At 39.5% G+C, this 21,640-nt stretch overlaps 1 protein-coding gene across 3 annotated transcripts in view; it reads right to left on the bottom strand.

The window, feature by feature from the left end:
- Nucleotides 1-1,424: 1,424 nt before the first annotated feature.
- Nucleotides 1,425-21,640, bottom strand: part of NR3C1 (nuclear receptor subfamily 3 group C member 1) — a 52,294-nt gene continuing 32,078 nt past the window's right edge. For all 3 annotated transcript variants that reach the window (XM_079967960.1, XM_079967958.1, XM_079967959.1), the window contains 5 exons: nt 19,612-19,890; nt 17,752-17,896; nt 9,472-9,602; nt 8,401-8,558; nt 1,425-7,924 (listed from right to left, as the gene is read on the bottom strand). In XM_079967960.1, the coding sequence (XP_079824086.1) occupies nt 7,772-7,924; nt 8,401-8,558; nt 9,472-9,602; nt 17,752-17,896; nt 19,612-19,890 (866 nt within the window). In that variant the 3' untranslated portion in view covers nt 1,425-7,771. The remainder of the gene's footprint in view (nt 7,925-8,400; nt 8,559-9,471; nt 9,603-17,751; nt 17,897-19,611; nt 19,891-21,640) is intronic.

Raw genomic sequence — 21,640 nt, 5'->3', positions numbered from 1 at the left:
AAAGACAAGCAGTACTTGCAAAGAACACAGAATAGACAAGAACAAGATATGTCACTTCAAGAACATTTCCACGAAGCATGGGGATTGCAGAGACCTGGTAGAATCATTCTAATAAAGAGCTAGATGGTCACCTCTTCACACCACCATGTTGTTTGCCTAATAGGGCGATTTTTACCAGCACACCTTTTGTGTAGATTTTGAAACATCTGAATTGGCCTCAATCACTTTAGAGGTCCCCAACTTCAGTTCCGGTGCTTTGGAGAGATCCCCCTTCACCTCAGACAAGCCTGAAATTTGTCCAAGGTGCCCCCACTTTTGGGGGGGATCTGTCTGAATCTGCTGCACATGTCTGTCCTTTACAGGTCATTGGGTCTGACTCCCAGGTAAATGAAAGCCACTGCAGAGCTCTCTGTGGAGGCTAAAGCGAGACTTAGGCTGCAGCCCCCAAATCTCCCAAGTTAATAGTTTTGTCATTCTTTTTATGTATTTCAGTGCAGGTGCTGCTCCAATTTAAATGCGGCATTAGCAAAGTTGAAGGCAACTGTTTTATAGATTTCACCCAACTATTTCATTAGAAGCGCAACTGCATTTGTCCACTTGTTTCTTTCTAAAACAAATTAAGTTGTTTTGCCAACTCACTTAGGTCATTAGCACGGTCTTTCAGCAGCTTTGGTTGCCTTGGTTCCAATCCATTAATTTAAAACTGTGGCTTCAGTGAGATTCTCATTTGTGACTTAATGCTTTTATTTTATCCAAGAAAGTCCTTTGTCTCATTCTGCAGTGAACCCTGCTGCTTTAACCCTGACCGGAGGTTTTGTTTCACTTAGCTGGCAACGGAGCTCAGGTTCTGTCATTCACACACACATTTCTTTTAAAATCCTGTTGCATGCCTTCCTCATTTAGTGAATTACTGTATTCTCAGGAGGCTATTTCAGGAGCAGAAAGCGCTCTATTTGTGTTCAGTTTGGGGAATAAGCAGAATGGTTGCTCGTCTTTAATTCCTGGATTCTTCATCTGCCCCCACTGGGATAAGGAAGGGTGGGTCAGGTCACTGCCGTCATATTTAAAAGGTATTAACTGCTCTCAGGAGGTATAAAACTGTTCTGTTCGTGCTTGTTCCCTCAACCCTCTTGGAAATTCCAAGAATCTGTCACCACCCTGATAATTCGGAGCAGGGAGGTGGGGAGAAGATGGTGGAGGGGTTTCGTGTGCAAGATAAAAATAAATTTTCAGTAAGTTTTTGGCATGCTTCTGCTTGTATTATTTTCACTGACAGTACTCTAATGCAACCACACACAGACTCCCAGGTGAATGTTTATAGGATTGCAGCCTTAATTTTTGTAGGTTAATAGAAGGCTGAACTCCATCTGTAACGCACTGTACAAGAAACAAAACAAAACAAAAAACCCTACTTCAAAGGGTACTTGAACATGTAATGAAAAAGCAGGTTTTTATTATGTCATTTTGTCCATTATTCAGCATTGCTGTAAATGGCTTACATTTACTGCAACTTCTGTACAGACGTGTGGCTTTGAATTTAATAGAACAGCAAAATTTAAAATGAAAAATAAATGCTCAACAGTTCCACACAAGATTTTACAATCCAACATTTCACTGTGTAGGTGAAAAGACATGGTTACTACAGAGTTATTCGGCATGAATAAAAAACTACAACTTTTTATTTTTAAACAGGAGTCACTTGTTTTAATTTTTTTTTTACACTGTTTAAAATTACTGTGATAAAAATAACAAAAAAAGCTTTTTAATAATGCCATACACCAGCATAATATAGGATTTGTCCCCATTATATATCTTTTGTATAATATACAAAATAGAATGTTGACACACTATTGAATCCGTGCTATTAAGCCTGGGCTTGTATGGTTTTGGTGGGTTGGGAAGAAAGGAGGCTATTTTCACACACGCAGCCTTTTTACCAGCTCTATTTCTTGCTTGAAAGTACGGTTCCTACATTGACAGCAGTAGCATAAAAATGTGTGTACATTCAGGGCAATTGTGCCCAATTGGTTTTAATATTGACCAGGCAGTGGTGGATGAGGCTCAATTCTGAAAGAGGCTGGAGACTCTGGTCCCTTTCCACAAAGTACTTAAGCACATACTTTATCTTGCAGTGGGTTCAAAACGCCAGGGCCTTGCCACCCATTCCTCGGATGTCTCAACCCTCCTACACTTGAGGGGCCAGAACTGGCCCCATGGGCTAGTCAAAACATGCAAAAGGTTTCCCCTCCCCTGACATCGATTTCATTTGCCATGCATTTGCTGAAAATAGTGGGAGCCTGTTGTTCTGTGATGTCCAAATACCACCCCATGTTTCTATGGGCGCTCCAAAAGGATTCGCTGACATGTCATGCAGGGCATAAACAGCCCCATCATGATAAAAGCTTTGTGTAAACACCACAACAGCAACTTAGTGCTGATGCAACAGTAAAGCTAAGGAGGCATTAACTACCCAAGTTAATTTTAAAATTTTAACTCTTATGTCCAAAAGCTTACACAGCACCAGGGAAAGCATTTGTGTAACAGTATGCCAGGTAGGTTCTATAAAAGTTCTTGGGCTTCTGCTTGATGAAGCGGAAGAACGTCTTTGGATTTATTTTCACTTTACTTTGGCACTAAAGTATATAACACTATTTGTCAACAGAAGACACTGTCTGCAGACACACCTGTAGCTCCGGACCCAGCTTTTCTGTTGGAGCGGGGGGGGGGGGGGATGCATCTCTCAAAGGAGATGTTAAAAGCTGTAGAAATTACAGACCTCCCCACCCCACCAGCTACCACCCACCTATACACTTAATATGGTTTTGTAAATAGTACTTAATTTTTTTTTAAAAAAAACCTAAAACAGGTTCTGCCTGACAGCATTTGATTTAACTCATTCTTTGCAAGTGTAGAAGGGTTAAGTTCTTTGCATAATCAGCATCGGAATACACACTAGGTTGAAGAATTAAGGCCCCACTGAGTTTCTGCATGCTGAACAAAATGAAGATGTGCTATCCTATCTTGTGAGCCTGCATATTTGTAATCGCTCCACATGATGTGCGCATATGAATATGGTAAATGGGACTAGCCTCGGTTCTCTGTTCTCCACCGTCTGCTTTCTTCCCACCTCTGTTCCTAAGACGCTGTTATTTTGTCAAGTTAAGTGGCTGTGTTTCTAAAGGTAGGCTGGCACTTGTTCCCCCAGTTGTGCGCACTTTCTCAGCCTCTGCTGTTTTCAAGGAAACTCAATGCTGTATTTTTGGTTTAATACGGTACGGCTGGCAAGATTGGCAAACCAATCCTAAGCACATTTGCCTGGAAGTCAGTCCCAAAGATTTTATAGGACTTACTTCAAAGCAAGTGTGCTCAGGCTTAAGGCTAAGGCTCTCAGTTACTTTAGTGGTGTATAAGTGATAAAATTTCCTCTCTCTGTTTGCATGCCCTAACATATCCTATGAAAGGCCATTCCTATTAGTTTCCAAGTGCAATTCTAACATACAGCATGCATATCTGGGGCTACCCATGTTATTTCTGTTAGCATGTTGTGGCAAGGCACTGAAGAGACAGAAGTCAGAATATTCCCTGCTTTATTTGAAGTGCTGATTTTCCCCAGCATGAAAAAGACTAGCCAGACAAGAAACAACATACCTTTTGCTGATGCTTATGTACTTTAAATGGCTTGTACTTATATTCTTAACAGCACATTTAAATTGAAAGTTCTTTTCCAGAATCAGCATTTTTAAAAAGTGAAATCAAAGTCCAAAAACTGAGCAAAAATACATGAAATCAAAAGAATTAGAGCCTCTTTTCCACCGCTGAAGTACTTGTTTGCACATAGTCATAATATTGATTTCTGTATACCTCACTTGTATAGGTAAACCACCACAAATACGTTGTCCATGGATGCAGTGCTAGCTTCCTTAAACTTGGACTAAAATGTTTACTACACATCAGTTCCCAAGTTCAACTTTCCAATTTTTCCTTTGAAATAAAGACAGGGTGTCATGATTTATCTTTTCAGGAACCTTTTTGAAACCAAATACTTGAGTCTCTTAGCATTAACTAAAATCAGGCAGAATACACATTTTCATCCCAATGGTTTGCAAACTAATGTTAAAATACTCTCTGAAGCTTAGATTAACTGTTAAAACATACATACTTTAAAGAGCTTATTCAAGAAGAGAGACAGGTTTCTTACCTGTTTCTGGTATCCTTTGAGTGGTCATCTGTGCATAACACAACTGTATTCTATGCAGAACATGTTTAGAACCTTCTAGAGCCCTAGCCAGGGAGCTGGTGCTCCTGTGGAAAAGTTCACAGAGAGAAACGCAGACAGCACATTCTCAAGGAGGTGGCGCTTGCCCTATGCCCCCTCCCCTCCCCACCCCAGATAATTGCAAAGAGGCTCGCAGCACCAGAGGATGAGTTACTTGACAAAAGCTCTGTAAGGTTCTCAAGATGCTATGCATAGGTGCAGCACCCAATTGTGGGACTGCACAGAGATCAAAAAGAATGATTACTGTTATTAAAAGGTAGTATTTTACTTGAAAGTAGCTGGGGATTTCCATTTATGAGCTTAACGTTTGTTGTTGGTGTTGCTGTTTTTTTAAAAAAAGATTTAAAAACAGATAGTTCAGGTAAAAACTCCTATTTTACCTGGAGCATTTTTGTTGAATAATTAGAAATGTATTTAGTAGACGGTGAACAACCTATGCTCTATTATTTACATATTGCTGGTACCTGTATGCATTTTAACTGCCAAATTTGTCTCACTGTTTTGCGGTGCTCTGTGAGGCTATATGTGAAAGTAACCCCATACATAGAGAAGTGTGGACATACGAACACACTACTTTATTTTTTTTGGGGGTGGGATAGGGGGAAGGGTCAAATAAACCTGCACATCTGCTGCAGGTTTAGTCCTGGAATGTGAGGGGACCAAGCGCACGGGCTGGGCAATTAAATTCAACCTCCAGCTCCCGTGTTTTTCTTACAGCGGACGAATGGATTTAGGTTTCAGCCCGAGGAACTCCCACCGAATATGGGTAAGTGCCTTTAAAACAAAAAGGAAAGCAAAAGGAAAAGGATAAAAACAAACAAACAATAGAAACACACCAAGTAAAACTAGAGTACCTCTTTAGATACTTCAGAACAATGCTGCCAGGATTAATACTTCCAGACAAACCACAATTTGTATGGGTTACCATTTAACACATTTGTGACCCCTAGAAAAAATATATCACATGTCATGATAAAGCAATCTGTCATCTAAAAACCATTCTTATGATACACTATACAAGCTATTTTACAATAATTTGATAAATTGCTTTTAAAGCTGTAGTAGCCCTTCCTTCCTTTTCAAACTCTACCAAATGATATCTATTTGAAAATATAACTAAAAAAATATTAGTAGCATCATATTACATTTTGATTGTTAACTCCTGTTAAGTAATTAAACCCCCATTAATTTCTTTTTACAGAAATATCCAGGCCACTTTGAACAAAAATATTTTTTCTTTCTTTCTTTTGAGTGGCGTAGCATTTACAATTTTCTGAGAATTCCTAAGGTGCTCAGAGGATAGGCTACTACAGCTTGCAAATTGTTTTAAAATATAAATCAATGATGACAAGGAAAAATTCACAAGACTTACATGGTTGTAAATTCACAAGACTTATATGGTGGTTGTTTTTATGGCACACTAGTAGTTTGATGCAGAAGGGTTGGGAGACGTACAGAGACAAAGCTCTAGTCTACACCACTAAATCAGTAGCGGAATTTTCGTGTTCTCCAGGAAACAAGATAGGATTGTTTGGGTGACGAATGAAGTGAAAATGGGTGTGTAAGAACACAAGTTTAGGGTTTTTATTTTCCAGAAAAGTTTTGTTTCTTTCTGTAGTTTGGTCTATTTTATTTTCTGCATAAAGGTAAAAATCTTACTTGAAGTAAAATCTTTTAAGAATCATTATAATACTAAACATAATATATACTGGGCATAATTACATTTTTTTTTGTAATTCAATGATATTTATGTATATGTATTTATATAAAGTATGTATACGTGTACGTATATACACATATAGAGTTCCTGACTATTGAAGTCAACAGAAATTAACCATCAACTTAAAATCGAGTCAAGATTTTGCCCAATCCAGGGAGTGATCCACAAGCAGAAACTGGCTTCTTTCTACTTATTGTTCTGCTTTACTGGGGTTCAAAAAGCTGATGCAAAGGTAGGCTCGGGTGTGTGTGTTCAGGACTCGGGGCACTACTGCACTGGTGAGGCATGAGCTGCAGTACTATCATCTCCAAGGCAGCCTTGCCATCCTCCAACCCCTTCCCCATAGGTTATAAGAAGTGGCAGTGCCAATCACATCTTAGGTTGGAGGGAGCAGATTCTCTGGAATGGCAACACTGGCTGTAATCCAACAATTCTGAGAAACTTAAGGAGGCAATTGCACAGCTTTGCACTTTTGGGAAAAAAAGATGAACTGATCATCAATATTGTCCTCCAAATAATTTAAAAAAGCACAGGTTTTTCTACTTCTCAGTTATGTCCAAGGAGAACAGCAGACATGCCAATTTTGGTGCACATCAGTTTTGTTCTGCGTTATGACAGCTGCTCTGGATTGTGGCCACTGTATATATAATATACACTGATGCACACAGAAGTACACACTCATATGGCAATAGACTGAGTATGGAAAAAGTTAATTTTTCCATGTAGAAGTAAACTTTTAAACAATTATGCATATTTTCCTGAAGGTTTCCTGATGGGCAGTCAAGACTGATGTTTTTACTGTCAATCCAGCCCAAGAATCTTACAATTATGGCTATCACATTAAATGTAAATATCTAGTATGCTTTGTTTTAAAAAAAAAGTTTCTGTTGACAAACCTGTTTAAGACAGAGCTAGTTTGCAAGTAGCTCACAGAATCTTTGACCAATATCAAAAGTATGCATGTCCAGTGTTCAGGTTAGATTTGGATTACATTTCAATCCCTCCCACCCCACCCCCGCCACTGAAGAAAGCTGATTTTTATAGGCCAAATTTAAAAGGTGACATCTAAAAGGTGACTATGACAGTCTTGATCAGGTTAGAAAAGTCAACCTATATTCACATGAGTATACTTAAAAGATTAATATCTAGAGGTCATTAAGCTATGAGCTGCCCCACTTTAAAAAAACAGCTGTACAATAGGCATCTTGACGTTTTACAAAAATTATGTAAGAAAAAATGAGCAAGCTTAGTTCACTGTATATAAAGTTAAAGGAAATTGCTAAAACCAGACAGTAATAGCTATAAAAGGCACAACTTCCCTTTTCCGATATACAGTTGTAAACTTTCTTCATGTTACATGCATAAATCAAAATGCTACCTTAACTATACAAAAAATCTATACCAAAACAAAAACCTAGAACATTTTATCCAGCCAACTGCAGAAATTCCTAGCAGAATGTTGACAATGTAGATTCTGAACTTGACACTGCTGTTTTGGTATATCCTATCCTGTGAATATGATGGCGTTTCTGGAGGGAAAATCCCAAATCATATTTCCTTCTTTTCCTTCTTCCTGTAATCATTCAGTTTGAGGCATCTGCTTCTGAAACCTAGGTCTTGGCCCTCTGTAAACCACATGTAGTGCATAATTACAAAACAAAAACAAGAACACCCAATATAGTTGCAAGGACAAAATTAACAAGTCTTTTAGTTTGTAAAAAAGAAGCTATAATTGACTTTTTTTTCCTTAAGGCATTATTTCTGTATTAAGGCAGTCACTTCTGATGAAATAGGAGTTTCTTGATATTCCCATTTGAATATTTTGGTAACTGATTGCTGATGATTTCTGCCAACATTTCTGGAAATTCAATACTCATGGATTTATCCAAAAACGTTTGGAAGCAAAAGCTTAGAAGATTCTCAACCACCTGCAAATGATAAGAGAATAATTTCTTAAAGGGAGCCTGAATTATCAATACAGTGTAGCATATATAAAATGCTGCAAGACGTTAAATATATCACAGCACAAATTAAAACTGACAAAAGAATGCTGGCTTAAATCAGATTTCAAAGCTGTTTACGAGTAAAACTCTTGTTATAAAAATCCGCAATGAAATACTGACATATAAAATGCCATCAGGATCCTTCCCACAGGGCAGTTGGTGGCAGAGTGGCCCTGTGAGGGATGCACTAATGTCTTCTTTGCCTGCATCCCTACTTACTGGAATACTGTACAATCAATGGCCTAGAAGGGGCAGTGGGAGTCCAGAAAGGTACCTTTCTGAAGAACCTTAGCTTTACCATCAGGAAAGCTGTGCCTAGATGGCTTTTTCATTGGCCAGGTTTCATCCACATTGGTACAACCTCAAATTGCACAGAATCAATGTATGGAAGCAAAACTTACATCATGCATGGAGTCCAAAAGTTTTGTCAGTTGATAAAATCGCTGCCAGTTCTGGCTCGAGTTTCCCTCTCTCTTCACTATAGCTTTTCCCAGTTCTTTGATGTAGGTCATACGAATTTCATCAAACAGAGCCTGACTCCTCAAACCCTCCTTAGGAACTGAAATATTGAGATTAGTTTTTAGATTACCTGCGTTTGTAAGCGTCCTACAACAGGATGTTTCTATTTACCGTAAACCAAGACAAGAGAAGTTAGAATCATGGTTTTAAATTGTGGGTATTTATGCAGACAATTGCAGAGAGTTCAGAGTTTCCACATAAAATAAGTATTGTGAATAACACCATTAAAAGGCCGTTTTGGTTTTGTAGTCTAAGACAGTATGTAGCACTTGTGCACAAACCTCTCAAATTATAGGAAATTCTAAGTGACCTTGTCCATAGACATAGTATGGTTGTAAGATTTTGCACCATGGAGATTATTGTTTCCTGGATTCATCCATCAACCGTGTCTCCAAATGGTTGTATTTCCAGGAAGAAATAAATGGATATTGATTCTGTTTATTCTTCTAGTGTACCTAGAAAAATAAAACTCCCTTCTACTGAAAAAGCTTCTGCAAATTTCTCCTCCACAGGACACTACTGGGCTTTGAACATACCAGAGACTCATACCTATTATCAGAGTCTACTTAAGTCTGAACAGAGCTTCCTTGTCCAAGCATTTATGTGCAAACTGCCACTTTCATCAGCTCTCCAGCTACCACAAAGCTTGAACCCGTTTAAGAATTGAACATTTTAGTTATTTCTGGTGGCAAAATCGGTTTGGTCCAATAGATATTGTGACAAATTGTTAATTTCAAAATAATTTAAACATATTTTTGGACTATCATTTATGAGGTACACAAATGCTGACCCAAGACTGACAAAATGTGGTGGCCACAGAACTCTCTAATAAAGTGGATCTGAGAGTTCTAAATTCAGTTCCCAGATCAGTGTTGAAGGAGAACTCTTTAAAAAGTGGTTTTGGTTGTGTGTTTTTTTTTTTAAAAAAAGAGGAATCACCAATGTTCACGTACTTGTAGAGAGAAGCAGCAAGGTTTTCATGCAGAGATATTCCTCGTATGAAACTTGAAGACGTGCTAACTCATTAGTAACCATCAGCAAACGCTTGCATTGTTCATACATACAGGGTAAATTCATTCTCTGCCTGAGGAGTAAATAGAATATACACATCTGAATCAGTACAAAATTAATTTGTACCTTGTTTACCAGTAAGGAGATGCCTCTATTTACATGAATTCCAGAAATTATAGGCTAGTAAGGTACGCATACTTTTTCCAAATGAAGTTGCAAAGCAACGCCTTTAAATAAACTGCAGTTTTAATATTATTGTGAAAGGTTTACTCATAATAGTAAAATGGTATTTTATCATGAAGGGTAAAATAGATATTTACAGAATTTCCCTTCTGACCTTTCTGCTGTATAAGTATACAATCTTTTCCTTTTAAAACTTATTGCACTTATGGATTCTCCTGTACAGTGGACGCTCGGGTTGCGAACGTGTTCCATGCGGGATGCAGGTTCACAACCTGCAGTGGCGCATAAGGTATGACTGTATTCCATTATTTACAAATCGTCTAGGCATAAGTTATTAACAAGGCAACACAATAAAACTACAACTAGACTTGTAGCCATAGATGACCAGGAAGGAATTCCATACTGATGACAGAGTGGGTTGGCAGAGGAGGAACAAAACCCTCTACTCCTTCTCTTGACAATCCATGGGATTGGGGATGGCATTGAAGGAAGGAAGCCAGTTTATTAGCGCTTTCCCTGATCTACTAGCCTGTTGAGAAGATATTTGAATTTCCAGGCTGGCCACAAAGGAAGGTAGATTACTAATGTAAGCGTCTCCCCTTTGTCTTTAGAGTTTAAGCCAATTCTTAGGACTTTATTTCACCTTATTAAATGTTTGGGCGGGATATTTTATATACTGGTATTTACTGATAAAATACTGATATTTTTTAATGGCTAAGAAAACAGCAAGATCAGTTCAATTTTAGAACTGCGTTTGTTGAATTAATATTGCTTTTTTCTATTTTCAAATTTATATCCCTTTTGCACTTTGACAACAGGGTGTAGCTAGCAGAAAGGCCCACACCCTGTGATATGTTATTGCTTGAAGAGGATGTGGGGCGTAGCTTTGAGACTCAAGATGTGCTAAGCTGTAGGTCATATTTTAGATGCTTTGAAAGCCTGCAATTTTAGAATCCTGTATCATTACTTGCCACAATTATCATGCAGTACACACTTTATGTGAGAGCTAGTATAACTCCTCCCCAATACAAATGAACAGGGAGAGGTACTAGCACTTTCAAAACATGGGGGTGATATCCATCCCTGTTAAACTGTTCCCACTATACCTTTCCTTGGTTCAATCCACCCAAAGCTGCTCAGACCATTGAAGATCCTATCAGCCACAATGGCTAAATAGAACCTCTTTGTTCAGAGACAGCACACCTATGAACACCAGGTGCCCGTGACATCAACTGCCATAATGCCTTGCTTGTAAGCTGCCCAGAGGCAATTTTCTGGCCACTATTGGAAATAGACTGCTGGAGTAGATGAAGACAAGTAACTTGCATTGAACTTATTTAGTAATCTTGGGCAGTTACTTATTTCAGCATAGCTCAGCTGTTTGGAGCATGGCGCTGATAACAGCAATGTTGCTTATTCAATCTGTGTATGGTACAGCTGCATATACCTGCATTGCAGGGGGTTGGACTAGATCCCTTGCAACTCCAAAATCCTTTGACTCTGTGACCCCACATTTGCTGTGGCAACGTAGGAAGAAGAATGTGACAGGAGCTGCTATGACCTTCTGATCCTGGGCACATTTTCTGGCTCTGCTCTCAGATTTGGTTTGAGGAGGACTTGCTATTTGCCCCAAGGCTGCCAGAACCTGAACAAACATCAGGTGCAGGGAGCTGGACCTTGCAGAGTCCCTTGTAAATGGCATTATGTTTGCAAACCACCTTGAATGATATCCTGCCTTTCCACCTTTAGGCAATCTTTTAAAATCAAATCAGTCAACCAGCCAACTCAACACTAAAAGCAGAGGAATAAGTAATTTGCTGAAGGTTCCATCTGAGCCCTAAACATAAAATCCACACACAAAAAAAAACCCCTTTCCAAAAGTTCCAACTACTGGCCCAACATATGTCACACTGTTCTAGTGTTCTTTTTGCTGAACTGTGTTTCTAAACTCAATGCAAAGTGTTCATTAATATGTTTAAAGCCCCAAACAGCTTAGTTCAATATTATTCAAAGAACCGCCTGCACCCATGTAGTAGTGTCTATATCTTAAAATCTAGTTCAGAAGGCCTGCTTCAGCACCCACCAGATGGGTGAGGATATGGATTGATGGTAGTTAACTGGGGTAGGGTCAAATCATTTCTGTGTTGTGCTGGTTATTTTAATGTTACTGTTTATTCTAATTTTATGTATTATTGACTGCAAGAAGCTCCAGGTGGCATACATAACACCGGAAGTCAGTTATACCCAAGTTCACCCAGTAAGCTTCATGGCTGATTACAGATTTGAAAACTGCTATGCCGGGTCCTAATCCTGCACTTTATCCACTACACCACACTTAACAGCTGCTTTTTTAAGAAAAACTTTTATGAAATATGTAAGATGCTTTGTGAAGGATTTTCTCAAAAAGCAGAACAAGCATATCTCCAATAAAATAAATTATCAGATGCTATGGACAACCAACATGAAAAGCCTATTTCCTTCATGGCCATCTTATGAGTTTCCAGAGGGATCAGAATAGCTCAAGTCAGCCTTTCCAAATCTGATGGTCTCCAGATCTTTGGCTCTCCCAACTTTCATCAGCTTCAGCAAGCATGGCCAATAGTCATGGACGATGGGATCTGAAGTGCAAAATATGGGGAGGACATCAGCTTGGGGAAAGCTGGCAGCTAAATTTAATGGGTAGCTTTTGTTTTAATGAGTACTTTGAATTTGGATAAGTGTTTGATTATTGTTAAGTTTCATCAACCAATGTTTCCTAACCAGTTGATATTGACCATTAAATTGTGCTAAATAGCTGCACTGTGCAATTAAGGAGCACTGGGAATAGGGACTACTTGTAACTGTGGCCTTAAAGTGCACAAGTGAGAATAATTATATAAAATAAGCATGAACAGTGAGTAACATTCCTACAGCTAACCTTCTCTTCTAGGAAAATGAATAATTAGTAATGATATGGTGCTACAGCAAATCTGCAGTGTAATTACATTATAACTACCCTGCAATTACAATTCCCACTTCCTCCCTGTGGTATATGTTATGTGAATACACTTGCTCCTATTCTGAGTATGTATATTTATTTTTGAATAGCTTAGACTATGGGTTCCTAAGCAGAGCTATCTATTCAGAACATAAATATAATCTTGGTGGTCCAATTTTTCATTCTACAATTGCCTTACATCTGCTTCAGCTAAATTGCTATAGCCATAGGTTGGTAACCTACCACTCAGATTACTGCAATGCATTCTGCACAGATCTACCCTCCAAAACAGTCTGGAAGCTTCAGTTGGTCCAAAACAGGTTGACTAAGTTATGGATGGGGAGCTGCCCAGAGTTGTTTGGGCAACCCAGTCAGATGGGCGGCATATAAATGAAGTAGTAGTAAAAAATGAATGAGTGAGTGAGTGAATGAATGAATGAATGGGACCCTATAAATATAATTATATCATACCAGTGCTTGATCATCTGTAGTACCTTGTAGTCAGTTTCCAGTTCCAAGTGCTGGTTTTAACGTTTAATAACCTAAATGAGTTGGGGCAAAGCTACTTCTGCAATGCCTCATCAGATGTCATTCTCCAGGTTCCCCTACCTAATGAACTGAGACGGATGGCTACTATGCAGGCTCCTTGAGTAATTTTAGTTTATGAGGGCTACAGTAGAAGAGGTTATATAAAGCCCTGTGTATTCTTATTTTGCTAGATAAATTACCTGAAATTATTTTTTGCTTAATAGATGAAAGGTCATAGGTAATTTCCATTAGTAAAATTATTGGTTAACCAACAGTTATCCATAGGTGTGAAATTAAATTAGCAAATGGGAGGTGGAAAAGATTTACACCATCACTAATGGAAATTTATATTGTGCAATACAGAATTTATGCAAGTCAGGCTGTACTACATGCCACTTGCAAGTCTCATAAGATACAGTAGCCTACCAACTTGTATTTCCTGTTTCTCTCATACACAGACACACACGCAGAGAGCGAGCGCTTTGTTAAGGCGTTTTAGCAAACAACACTTGGCTGGGAGATAAGCTCTGATATTGCATCCATGACTGATTAAAGCAAGACATTATGGACTGATACAGGAATTAGGAGTTCAGAAATAGTCACATTTTCATTGTGCAATTTATACCTTAAACTGGTATACTGACATTAAGAAAATTGAAATGCTCAAATATTCAGGGAAATGATCAGCATTCCAAGGAGTAAAAATTACTGGGAAACTAGATTACTTCTTCCACAGAGGTCTGTCCCTCCTCCCAAGCTCAAATGGAAGTGCCAGCCATACGCCTGAACTAGTGCCAATACATCTGTTCTGCATTCCCATTATAGTGAAAGTCTGAAAAGGCAGATACCCTCCCGTAATACACAAACTACTCTGAGAAGCACCTATATTTCTCACAACTTCACTTATCAGATGCTTCATTTAACCTCATTAAATGAGACTGAAAGTGGCGAACCTTTAATTCATGTATCTCTCCTTTTCTCACTTATTCCTAGACCTTCACTTCAGAGAACTAGAAGTGCATAGATATCCATCAAGCTGCATAACAAGGACTATGTATGTGGAGTCAGCAAAACAGCACAGGCCAATGGAGCTGGCTAAGACTACAGTCTCTCTGCATGCAGTTTCCTGTCAGCTGGGTAAGCAGCACCTCATAGTCTCTTGTAAATGTAAGGTAAAGGTAAAGGTACCCCTGCCCGTACGGGCCAGTCTTGACAGACTCTGGGGTTGTGCGCCCATCTCACTTAAGAGGCCAGGGGCCAGCGCTGTCCGGAGACACTTCCGGGTCACGTGGCCAGCGTGACATCGCTGCTCTGGCCAGAGCCAGAGCCAGAGCCGCACACGGAAACGCCGTTTACCTTCCCGCTAGTAAGCGGTCCCTATTTATCTACTTGCACCCGGAGGTGCTTTCGAACTGCTAGGTTGGCAGGCGCTGGGACCGAGCAGCGGGAGCGCACCCTGCCGCAGGGATTCGAACCGCCGACCTTTCGATCGGCAAGTCCTAGGCGCTGAGGCTTTATAGATGCTGACTAAAAGGCTGCAGCAGTATTTTCTTGGAAATAATGTTAATGAAAGGTGGTGGGTATTTTTTGAAGCATTCATTTATAGATAAATAAATGCCCTCCCATATTACGATACTTCCTGTTATTTAACCTTTTATGTGTTTTTGTAGTATAATATATTCCTTTTTGTTTGAAGTTGCTACCCTTATCAATTTTATATTGGTGAAATCCTTGGTATTTGCAGATGATCATGTACTTTAAAACTATATCCCTGTAGCATTAATGGGTGGGCAGAAAAAGTGGATTGTGTTAGCTCTTATGGTGGCTGAGACTTCTACTTCGAGATTGCAAGGACAAAAATCCATTATCTATTACACTATGATCTGAAGAGCTCATTTCATACAGGCATCAATCTTCTGTGGAGGGTTTATATTAACTTATATGCTTTGCCATCTAAGTTATGAAGTTTATCCTGTGAACTGCCCTGAGACCTGCAGGTATAGGGTGGTATACAATTTTAATAATAATAGAAATGAATAAAACCATTTTGATTGGTATAGGCAGTTTCCTATGTTCCTATATATGGAAGGGGACACCTGCCTAGCCAGCCAAATCAACCCTGGTGATCAATGGGGTGACAGATGTCACAGCCAGATCGCCCTCACATATATGGTGGGTTAACCAGAAAACCTCAGCATCAATAATCAGAATCAGGAAAAGCACAGTATATCTCAGTAAGCTACTTTTTCAGCTTCCTTCTCAATCCACATAACAGAATAAAAACCAATAAATTTAACTATGATAAATTTATCACTCAGGTTTTTTTTTTTTTAAAAAAAAATTCACTGCATTCAATACAGGGAATGATATAGAATTTCCACATACTGTGTTTCATTGGGAAACCGTCATATTTCAAAGTATACAGGTGGTTATATTAAGCCTCTATTTTTGACGCAAACAATCTGATGCATTGTTTCTTTCAGGTCAAGATTGGGTTAATGAAGGATAAAACAGTCAAAATGCACTGTAGCAAAAGAGAAGAAGCCTCACAGTAGAAGAAATTATTTGTCCACTAAAGCAAGCAATGAAGATTACAGTGCTGTAGGTCAACATGCAAGACAGGCTTCTTCAGGGAGGAACAAAGTCATTAAGGATGAGATCATAGTCCATCCTTTTTGTAGTTGCTCAATAGAATTTGATACAAGTTTTCTATTTGGGTGACTAGAATAACACAACACTTGAGAAAGCTTTTTTTTTAACAGCCAGGTCAAATTCTGTTCATCAAGATCCTTGTAGGGCATCGAGGTTTGCCGTAAACTGAATCTACCTATGTTGTTACAGTATGTAATTTTTTCATGAAACTGCACCAAGTGTCTACAGAAAGTGGTGAGAACATCCCACAACTGACTATTCTGGCCCTGCTGCAGAAAATATCTACCACCATCAGAAATGTTACAAAAATGTAAAAAGGCTTGCTTTTGAGGAATAAATATACAAACTGTTCTCACACAAAATACAGAAATAACAGATGTGTTAAGATTTAGCAGTTACTTATTGTTTCAGAGCTTTTTTCAATTGTGCAATGTTACAGTGCCATGCAAATACCATTACTGCGTTACTAGGATTCTGTGCTACAGTATCATATGTATTAGAAGTGTCACCATTTATTATGTGAAACACTGTCTGCAAAGGGCATCTGAAGGGAAGGGTTTATTTGAGTGGAAGGAACATTTAATGCTCTTAACTTATTATGACAAAAGGATTCACATATGCAAAAACAAGGTCAATGTAGCCAGGCAATATCAGTTCATAGTTGTCAACAAATAATGTTAGACAAATATAGAGGTATGATAATGGAACTATTATTATTGTGGTGTCAGTAAGCTAGAGCATTTCAAAATTTGAATTAAACAAGACAAACATGCACTATGAAAGATGGCAGTTTTAGAATGTGAAAAGCGGAGTCTGTGGAAAAATCTCACAGGTCAAAGGGTAAGAGAGAAATTAGTCTCCAGAGGAGTGTATCCTCTGTGGCATTCAGCCTTTATCAATTTGTATAATTTCAGTAAAAGGTCAAATGCTATGCCATTTCAACCCGCCTATATTATCCTTCGTTCTACTGTCTGCCTACCCACCCCCATTTTGGATTCTCAGCACAACTGTGCATAGCACCCCTACTTTAACCAGTTATTTCATCTAATAGTGAAATGCAAGGTACCCAAATAGCATACTGCTATAACGAGCAAAAAGAAAAACCTAAACAGTAACAAACAAATCTAAATATATTCTTTGCTTAGTTGAATATTTATTAATAGTAGACAGGCACTCTAATAGATATATTTGACCAATCAATTGAACTGTGACCTAACCCTAGTACTCACAAAAGTAACCTTGTTAATATATTCAAAGCATCATAAAGTGGAGATGGATTGTTCATATATTCTAACAACTATTTTACTGGGAGACATCGCTAACATATTTTGTGCCCCCCCCCCCGACTACTACTATCCTGCTGTGGACATCATCACGATGCAAAACAAACCTAACCAACTCATCATTCCCCACCTCACCTTTGGCTTGCTTCTGGTAATTTAAATTTAGCCAAATTAGGTTGCCAACTAACATATGCACATTAGGTTCTCCTAATGAGCTTCATGCTGAATTGAACCTGGGTGCCCCTTGTCATAGTATGACACTTCCTAACTATTGCACCACAGTGGCTCTCATCCTGCCAACTTGTGTTGCACAGGAGGAACACCACTGTGGTGTTATCATTTTCAACAGACAGATGTAGTTATGCATTATTAAAGTAAAAGCCAAAAGAGATTTTTTAATACCTTCATTTCTACTGTTCTATAAGCAGTACAAGTTACTGAAATATTCAAATTCAAAAATGAATAAGGAATTGTTTTTTATAAGCTATGTCTTTATACACAATTATAGTACTAATTGTGCACCTAAGTTATAAGAACACATTTCTAGAAGTGTAGCCAAGCTTTAGAAACACAGAGAGAAGGACTCGAATACTACTTACTCATTGATGATCAAATCTGGTGCAAAACACAATAAACTTCCATTAGCCTGTTTATATGATCTCCATCCTAGGGCAAAAGCCATCAGAAACATCCACGAATACTGCAGAAGTGTCATTTGGTCATCCAGATGCAAGTTTCTGAAACCTGATTGGAAATAAAAGGTACAAGATCTAGCACATTTCCTGTTGTAATTAAAGTACTGCTTGTCCAAAGTGTTATTTTGAATCTTAAAGTTCGGAATGACTTCTTGAGAGGGTCCAGAGTCAAAATGCATCAACAATTCAGTAAAGGGACATAAGATTCAAAATAGTTTTATGAAATAGTAATGCTAAATAGCAAAAAATGTTAATAAGAGACATATTAATATCTAAAGGTAAAGGGACCCCTGACCATTAGGTCCAGTTGTGGCCAACTCTGGGGTTGCGGCGCTCATCTCGCTTTATTGGCCGAGGGAGCCAGCGTACAGCTTCTGGGTCAGGTGGCCAGCATGACTAAGCCACTTTTGGTGAACCAGAGCAGTGTACTGCTAGGTTGGCAGGAGCAGGGACCGAGCAATGGGAGCTCACCCCATCGCGGGGATTCGAACCGCTGACCTTCTGATTGGCAAGTCCTAGGCTCTGTGGTTTAACCCACAGTGCCACCCACGTCCCATATTAATATCTACAAATATGCAAATTACAGTTGATATATTGCAGTGAAATGTAACCAAGCTCTCTCCTTTGTATAATGCTCTTTGGAAGAGGCAATTTCCACTGGAAAAGGAACATTAAGGAAAAGAGTGTTTAATCTTTTCCCTGCCAGGGAAGAAGTTGGTGAGACTTTCCAATCCTAGTATTAGTTCTTGTTTCATTTTTTTCCTTTCATGGCAAGCCACAACAATTAACAGTAAGGGAATAATTTATCTCTATGTTATTTTGGAGGTAGAACTGCAACTTATACAGTGGTACCTCGGGTTACATATACTTCAGGTTACAGACTCCGCTAACCCAGAAATAGTACCTCGGGTTAAGAACTTTGCTTCAGGATGAGAACAGAAATCACACGGCAGCAGTAGGAGGCCCCATTACTAAAGTGGTGCTTCATGTTAAGAACAGATTCAGGTTAAGAACGGACCTCCGGAACAAATTAAGTACTTAACCCAAGGTACCACTGTATGCTGTTACAAAATGGAAACCAGGAAACCAAACCTTTCTTTATAGTGTAATATAAGAAGCCTATGATTTAGGGCTGGACAATGTTTGGTTTTCAACATCACAATCTGGCAATAAACCACGATTGTGAACTATGCTGCATTGGCCCCAGCCCGCAAGGCATAGGGTGAAACTGCTGCAGCTCTCGCCATGGGAGCAGAGGCACTTTCACCCCAGTGCCTCATGGGCAGGGACAACTCAGTTTGTTTGTGCTGTTCAGCTGGGGCCCCCACCCACGCAGGCCAGAGACTTCTTTCTCCTGCTTGCCCCAAGATGGAGGGAGCCTCCATTTGCAGGGCTCCCTCAAGTGTAACGGAGCCCCAACCTTGCCTCCAGCTTGTGCGAGCTGAGGGAAGAACAAGTTGCATTACGGCCAGAGTGCAATTGCTGATTCACCTGGCAGTATGTTGCAGGTGAAATCACTGCTGCTGCAGAGACCCACTGTGGCTTGTTCCTCCCTCTCACACTGGGCGCTGACAGCAGAGGGACTCGGCAGTGGAAGCAGCTTCACCCACAATATACCACTGGGTATATTGGCCCTCATACCGGTCCTGGGTAATATATTGATACATCATCCAGGCCTACCATGGTTAGGAGCAGAATATGGCCTTGCAAAACACACTTACATTAAGGAAGTATAGTCTATATTCATGTAATACATATACAAACCTGGTATTGCCTTTGCCCATTTCACAGCAGCAACCACTTGCCTTCCTCCTAGCATATTGAGAGTTGACATAATACGCCAAGTTGTGTCCGGTACTGTGCTGTCATAGCCTGAAAACATCACTTCTGGTTCAATGACTTCCAGTAGGGAAACCAGAGTAGGCGTTAGCTGTGGCAGGGAAGCAGGAACAACAGCCTTATTTGTGGGACTTTCTGCAGTCTCTCTTCCTGCAGCCACACTAGATTGCTGGATTCCTTTTATCTTTTTCTTCGTCTTTCGTGCTAGAAATTTTTAAGAAAATAAAGTCAACATTAAAAAATAAAACCAGAAAGCGTTGCTAACACAATCAATGCAATCTTCTATGCTGCAGGCATACAACAGACTCCTTATGGCAGGGAATCCTGTGGCCTCCTAATCTTGTTGGAACGACAACTCTCATCATCCCCAAACGTTGGGCATGCTTGCTGGAACAGAGAAGAGTTGGGGGGGGCCACAGAGATTTCCTGCTCTTCCTTTATGGTTTCATTTGTATGAACAGAAAATGAAACCTTGGTTTAAATGTGAAAAGGAAGAAAAAGCAGTAGTGCACCTGGGGGAAATTACTAAAAAACTTATTCCATTTACAGCTTTGGAATGGAATGGTTTCAATGAGGCCTTTGCATTGCACTTAAACCAAGACAACATAACGGATGGATGAATAAAACTATATATACCCCATGGAATTATGCCTACATGCACATAGAATGCATTACTAGACATGAATCACCATAGCCAGGATTTTAATTTGTTTCTTCTACAGCTGGACCAAAAAAGATTTTTTTTTTCCTGACAACTGCTTGCCATTATAATTAAACTATGGAATACATATGCCAGATGAACTGCTCAAAATACACTTCTCCGTATACTGTTTTTATTCACATTTCCACAGTATCTATGCTGCCTGCATACTTTTTTTACTTATACGAACCATATATCCTGAAAATTTTGCAATACTGTATATAAAATCTATTTTACAGTGGAATTACAAAAATGGACAAAATAGAGTACCAGATAATGAACAGCAATTATAAAGTTAATACTGGTCCCTGCCATACAGTATTACTGAATGTTATCACCTATCCATACTTTAAAAGTTTCGTTGACAATGGATTGCACTCAACCAGGTGCTACTCAGAGTAAAAGGTAAAGGTAAAGGTACCCCTGCCCATACGGGCCAGTCTTGACAGACTCTGGGGTTGTGCGCCCATCTCACTCAAGAGGCCAGGGGCCAGCGCTGTCCGGAGACACTTCCGGGTCACGTGGCCAGCGTGACATCGCTGCTCTGGCGAGCCAGAGCCGCACACGGAAACGCCGTTTACCTTCCCGCTGGTAAGCGGTCCCTATTTATCTACTTGCACCCGGAGGTGCTTTCGAACTGCTAGGTTGGCAGGCGCTGGGACCGAGCAGCGGGAGCGCACCCCGCCGCAGGGATTCGAACCGCCGACCTTTCGATCGGCAAGTCCTAGGCACTGAGGCTTTAACCCACAGCGCCACCTGCGTCCCTGCTACTCAGAGTAGACCCACTGAAATTAGTGAACAGAAGTTAGTGGTGTTGATTAACTTCAATGGGTCTAACTCTGATTAGAACTGGTATAGAATACCACCCGATGAGTCAACATTTTTGTTTCTTCCTGATTTGCATTCAAACTGTTGTACACTCCAAGTGTGGGGTTTTCCCAACCACAGTATTTACTGAAAATACGTGAAATCGGAAAGTGAAAACAAAAAGAAGAGAAACGGAAAAAAGAGATTAGCATGCATACCAATCATACTACTTCAGTGCAAAATACAGTTCTTATGAGAGTCTGGGAAAGATTGGAAATGTATGTTGAAAGAAATATCTAAGTTCTGCCAAGAAAGACGTGCATATGTTAAACATATACAGTGATAAATAGTCATTCAGAAAACATTAAACAACTGCATATATTGCCACTAACCCACTTAAATAAGTTAAATAAGTTGGAGTCTTTGTTATTAAATATACCAAGCAAA

Source organism: Podarcis cretensis (assembly GCF_951804945.1).
Source record: "Podarcis cretensis genome assembly, chromosome: 2".
Taxonomy (NCBI): domain Eukaryota; kingdom Metazoa; phylum Chordata; class Lepidosauria; order Squamata; family Lacertidae; genus Podarcis; species Podarcis cretensis.
The sequence above is the reverse complement of the archived record's forward strand: the minus strand, read 5'-3'. Positions and strand labels throughout refer to the sequence as shown.